Raw genomic sequence first — 5,816 nt, 5'->3', positions numbered from 1 at the left:
TTAATTATTTATTTTATTTAAATTTGACTATTATTTTATTAAAAGTATTAATACAATTGAATATTTTGTTTACATTTCAGACGTCTACCTGCTGTTATCATTGATAGCGAGGAAAAAATGGAAAAAAATCACGTTTGTTGTATTATAGCATTTTTTGTTATAACGGCAACCGAAATACACAATCTGCGAAAATTTCAACTCTCTAGCTATTACCGTTCTTGGGTTACAGCCTGGAGACAGACAGACAGATGGACAGACTTCGAAGTCTTAGTAATAGGGTTCCATTTTTTACCCTTTGGGTACGGAACCCTAAAAAGTATTATAACTCCATATTATGTTATATTCAGCAATTTGGACCTGAAGAAATAACAGACGGACACCTATCCTTCCCAATTTAAAATATTAGCATAGATGATGAGAGTTATACATACATACTAATGTGTCTGTCTGTCTGTAACCTCTTCACGCCCAAACCACTGAACCGATTTTGCTGAACTTTGGTATGGAGATACATTAAGCCTCTTATCATTTTATTATTATTTATTTACGATAATCAAACAACGAGATGTAATTCTTTTGTTTCTCATTTTAAAATTAAAATGCACCTAGTTCGGTTTTTATTATTTATTATTTTCCGGTTAGCAATGACTTTTTTGTTCATTTTTCTTGAATAGCATAGCAAAATGAAAATACTTTGGTTATAATTTAACACTAAAATGCTAATATAATGCTGGTGATCATTTACTAATTTGGCGATCGTTTATTACCTTTTGGTTTAACAATGATTTATTTGGAGTCAATCTGCATAAATAGGATAGCGAGATGTTAAATCTTTGGTTATTAATTCACATTAAAATGGTGGTCTGTATTTTGGTGATCGTTTACTATTTGTGTCTGTGAAATGTTACTATTTCTGGTGATCAGTTAAGCCATAAACTTTTGAGTCACAAAATGTGGAATGGCAAAACATAATTATATTTTTGCGGAAAAGTAGTTAAACATAATATTGAATATGCTAAATTAGTTCCAAATATTTAAATTTTTACTTTTTAAAATTTAGTATAATAATATCTATGGACGCTTCACACCACGTCAGTCTGGCCCCGTGCTAAGTTCTTGTCTTACGGGTACCAACTACCAGACAACGGAAATATATAGTGTTACGGTACACGGTATACGGACATCTGGTGCCATCTAGCGGCAAACCAGCGAAACTGATCAGGGGACACACTACACATAAATCCCCTACTCGAAACTAGATGGCGCTAGGTGGTACACGCTCGAGCCTCCTAGAAAGTTCCCATACTTGTTTACTTGTTAACGTGAATCGGGAACTTTCTGGAATTCGTCTCGCCATATGAAAAGCCGCAGGTAGACGGCCCGGAATTCAGTTCAGTTCGAACAATCGTCAAGGCGATTTCGGAGTGAAGACAAGTGATCAATAGTGAGTGAACCAGTGAAACCTGCGACTTGGCTACGACCTAGGACAGTGATAGTGCTTAGTGTTTTGGACTTAGTGCCTAGTGTTGTGACCTAGTGTGTCCTTGTGTGACCTGGACTTAGTGAATAAAGTCTTCAAGAGAGTCAGCAGGTCTTTCTCTCCAAATCCTCGAACCCTAGCACGTAACAATATAATACTTTTATACTATAATAACATACAAAACTTTAAGCTATGGATTTCCGCAAAGTAACGCCTGATATTAACAACTATTTTACTTTTTACTTATCTCCATCGTCCTTAATGTGGCTGCTTCGATTGCATTTATTAATGTCGCCCTGCAATACAAAATAATTATATAAATATAATTAAATCGAAGTAATTTACATAATAATATTATATTATTGTTAATTATTATATAATTAATGAACCTACACACACTCAAAAAATATAACGCTATCTTTAATGCCATCAAGACATAATTAAATTCATTAGTGGATGAAGTGGGTCGTTTTTAACATAAGGGCAATTATTATAGTCTGTCATCCCTTTCAAATCAATCTAAGAAAACCGGCCAAGTGCGTGTCGGGCAACGCGCAATATAGGGTTCCGTGGTACCTCTAGTTTTGGAAAATGTTTATATGGTCAATGAACGTACATTTATAACGTGTTTTACAATACTACTAACAACATCATCTTAGTTACTATCAGAGGAATTTGAATGAAAAGTTCCTGTATAATTCGCCGAATACATTTTTTTTAGTTATAGTCGACTATAGGTAATACATATTATATATTTATTCCTCTATGATATTACTCAATAACTTACGAAGTCTTCTTAGCCGTGATGGTTTTCCTTTTAAATTCAGCATATTTCCTACTCCCATGATTTTTTTTCACATTTCCAGAAGTAACCGTTTAGCTGGTAAAAGGCGGGGCCACTGGACTCTAACGATTTTTTCCACTTTAGATCTTTATATTTAAAAAACCTATCAACGACACCCCACACGATGGGGTGGATGCGAAAAAAAATTCATCCCCGCTTGTATAAATAGGATCAATGAAATATGATAATTTAACACATAACATTTATAGATCAGCTATATGATCATATATAAATGATAATCTAATATACCCCTTAGTAAAATGACTTGGCTTGGCTTTACATAAAATCCTTTTTTTTTTATATCAAATCATTTTCTCGGTGCCTACGCCTCCATTTTTTATGTTAAAAAAACGTCAATTTTCTATTTGTTAGTTACCCACTTCATCCACGCATGTCTTCAATTATTATAGTAAAGCTTTACTGGAGCTACATACTAATTTCTATTTTTATTTCTATTCAAATTGAATAATACCTAATTTTTCCCGTTTCAAGAGCTGTTACTCCACATATAGTAGATCCACCGGGCGAACACACCTCATCCTTCAGTTGTGCAGGATGTTTTCCAGTCTGTAACATCATTTGACCACTGCCCGCAACCACTTGTGCTGCCTGTCTCAACGCAACTGCTCTCGGAACTCCCTGCTTCACTGCTCCGTCAGCCAAAGCTTCTATAATGATATAAACCTGAAAAATATGAATTGTTTCTTGTACTATTCAAACGTTCAAGTAAAGGCAATCGGCCAAGTGCGAGTCGGATTCGCGCACGGAGAGTTCCATACCGCTACATACACCATCGACATAAGAAGCTATATGGACACGAAATGACCACGAAAGACGTCTGCCTTCAAAATTTGTAAACTAAAAATGGCGGATTTTACTAGAGATGTCACTGAATAATAAAATAATATCGATATCGATATAAATTTTTTTTATTTTTTTTATTCAGAGTCTCTAGTAAAATCCGCCATTCTAGTCTTTTGAATTCAAAGACCTATTAGGTCTTTGCCTTTACTATTATTTGGAAAAGTATCGATATCGATATTTTTTTATTATTCAGTGACATCTCTAGTAAACTCCGCCATTTTTAGTTTACAAATTTTGAAGGCAGGGGTATTTCATGGTCATTTCGTGTCCATATAGCTTCTTATGTCGATGGTATTTACATATATAAATTCGGGCCTTACTTATAATCAACTGAATGTGAATTATTATGTAACAATAAAACCTTTTTTTTTTTCACTTACAAAAGCTGGTCCACATCCAGTAAGAGAACCTAGAGAGTCTATCATTGTCTCTGGTATTTGGTCAGTAACGGCAGATTTGCTGAGTAGTGCCTTTAATAACATACAATCTTCTTGAGTGGCCTTTGCATCAGGTGAATAAAGACAGGAGCCAACACCAACCATCATAGGCGTATTGGGCATGATCCTTATAACCTTTATACATGAAGGGGGAGGTAATATTGATTGTAACGCCTAAAATATAAAATATATTATATAATATACATTTATAGCTTAGTATTTTTTCTATGTTTATTGTGAAATGTCTAAAATATATAAAAAATATTATATTATATAATAAATTCTATTGATATTAAGAAGTTAAAACAAGATCAATAATTAAAAAGAAAAAGTTTAAAAAACATTTCCATTATTAGAAAGTCTTCCTCTTTTCAAACTTCAAATGAGTCACAAATGATAAGTAAAACAAAGAAAACTTTACAAAAAGTGTACCTGGTGCACCCTCTCAATTGTAATTCCTACCAGCATTGAGACTAAAATTTTGCTAGTACCAATTACTAGGGGCCTTGGATCATTTATGACACAGTCACTTAATGCTGCCTCTAACATCCCCGGCTTCACACCCAAAAACACTACATCACATTCCAACAGAACTTCTCTGTTACTTGTAGTGACATTTGCTCCAATATCTTGCCAATGCTTAAGATTTACTATGCGAGGTCCTGACACCCATATGTCAGAAGGTTTTTGAGCCTCTAAAAATGTATAATAGTTATTATTTTGGTTTATAAACTAGCAAAGATCTCTAACCTATAAACTAGTGTTATCATTAGGCACTATCGCCACTATGGCAAGTGGTTTACATTTTAAAAAATCTACTAAAAAAAGAATAAATCTAAATAATAAATAAATCTATCTTAATCTATTATTAAAAAGATAATATACCTAGCGGAATATTAACCATTAAAAATTAAAAAATATTGAGCCACGAGGAATTAGTTGTTACGTACCATTTCGTAAAATACCCCTCATAATAGCTGTAGACATATTTCCACCTCCAATAAAACCTACTTTATAAGACATTGTTTCCATATCGTATTTATAAATTCTTTGAACAGTAATAAAAATAATATTATATTTGTAGCAGTGGCACCAATGATATTCTAGAAACTCATTGAGTGGCACAAAAAAACTAAAATTTAGGTAATATTATATTCAATAGTTTTGCTTGTTGTTAAAAAAATGTATATATTTATTGGTATTTTAAAGAACTGTTACATACGACCACAATAAATATTAGCACAATTTTCCGATTTCATTAAAAATTTATCATTATTTTCTTGGAATTATTTTAATCAAATTCCGAAAAAATGTGCGAAATAAAAATTGAAATGTGAAACCACTGACTTTGCCACTGACCAGTGTTGCCAGATGGTCTCGGCGCCATACCCGAACTAATTTGATTTCCCCCTTGAAATCTAGGGGAGATTACTTTTTCTTTTAATATTCAATAAAAATATATTACATACTGAACTTTATTACAGCTCGAAAAGGCTTTATATGAACGTGGCGAAAAAAGGAACTAACACTTCTATCATACATAAACGTCATTTTTGACAGTTCTCCTTTACCAGCAGCGCCCGTCGACATCATTGACATACCTATTCATTTAAATCCTTGTCAATCTGTATTCAATATTCATCTTTTCAACATCTCAAATCTCGACCTCGATTAGTTGTGGCGCTCAAGTAATTTAAAGATGGTAAAAAAATATTACGAACGTGATATTTGGCAAAAAAAACTGTATTTGACGTGAATTTTGAATTTCCCCTAGGAAATCCCCTAAATATTTTTTTCCCCTGTTTTGCCCCTAACTTGGTCGAAAACCCCCTAAATCTAGCGGGAAATCCCCTGATCTGGCAACACTGCCACTGTCAACAAAGTGACAGATGTGTCAAATTACATTATTTTTTTCTTATTATGGCACTTCGGCTATTTAACCATTGCCAGTGTCGAGTATATTTTTCGTTTTTCTATATTGTCGTCTAAAGTCTATATAATTTTAAAGTCTAAAAGGGCCCATTCACGGCAGGACTGCACGGCAGTCCTGCATTTAATGGGCCTCACTGATTGGTTCACACTCGGTGTTCCCGGCCGACAACACCGAGTGTGAACCAATCAGTGAGGCCCATTCAATGCAGGACTGCCGCGCAGTCCTGCCGTGAATGGGCCCTTTAAGTAAAAGTCAATA

At 33.9% G+C, this 5,816-nt stretch overlaps 1 protein-coding gene across 2 annotated transcripts; it reads right to left on the bottom strand.

The window, feature by feature from the left end:
• Positions 1-1,686: 1,686 nt before the first annotated feature.
• LOC121725281 (pyrroline-5-carboxylate reductase 3) lies at positions 1,687-4,707 on the bottom strand. Of its 2 annotated transcripts, none has more exons than XM_042112170.1 (5): positions 4,576-4,707; positions 4,058-4,320; positions 3,569-3,799; positions 2,797-3,008; positions 1,687-1,776 (listed from the first exon to the last, which is right to left on the bottom strand). In XM_042112170.1, the coding sequence occupies exons 1-5, from the start codon at positions 4,655-4,657 to the stop codon at positions 1,713-1,715; spliced, it is 852 nt and encodes a 283-aa protein (XP_041968104.1). In that variant the 5' UTR covers positions 4,658-4,707; the 3' UTR covers positions 1,687-1,712. The 2 variants fall into 2 exon arrangements, with proteins under 2 accessions (XP_041968104.1, XP_041968106.1); XM_042112172.1 differs by having other exon boundaries at positions 2,859-3,008.
• Positions 4,708-5,816: the final 1,109 nt, after the last annotated feature.

Source organism: Aricia agestis, chromosome 3, assembly GCF_905147365.1.
Source record: "Aricia agestis chromosome 3, ilAriAges1.1, whole genome shotgun sequence".
Classification (NCBI taxonomy): Eukaryota; Metazoa; Arthropoda; class Insecta; order Lepidoptera; family Lycaenidae; genus Aricia; species Aricia agestis.
The sequence above is the reverse complement of the archived record's forward strand: the minus strand, read 5'-3'. Positions and strand labels throughout refer to the sequence as shown.

What these genes read in the sequence shown, in the direction of transcription:
- LOC121725281 (XM_042112170.1), bottom strand. Translation starts at nt 4,657, where the DNA reads ATGGAAACAATGTCTTATAAAGTAGGTTTTATTGGAGGTGGAAATATG. An exon ending in CAATTGAGAGGGTGCACCAG is followed by an intron (nt 3,800 to 4,057) that starts GTACACTTTTTG and finishes TTTATATTTTAG; the next exon opens with GCGTTACAATCAATATTACC. An exon ending in CTTGAAACGGGAAAAATTAG is followed by an intron (nt 1,777 to 2,796) that starts GTATTATTCAAT and finishes TTTGTATTGCAG; the next exon opens with GGCGACATTAATAAATGCAA.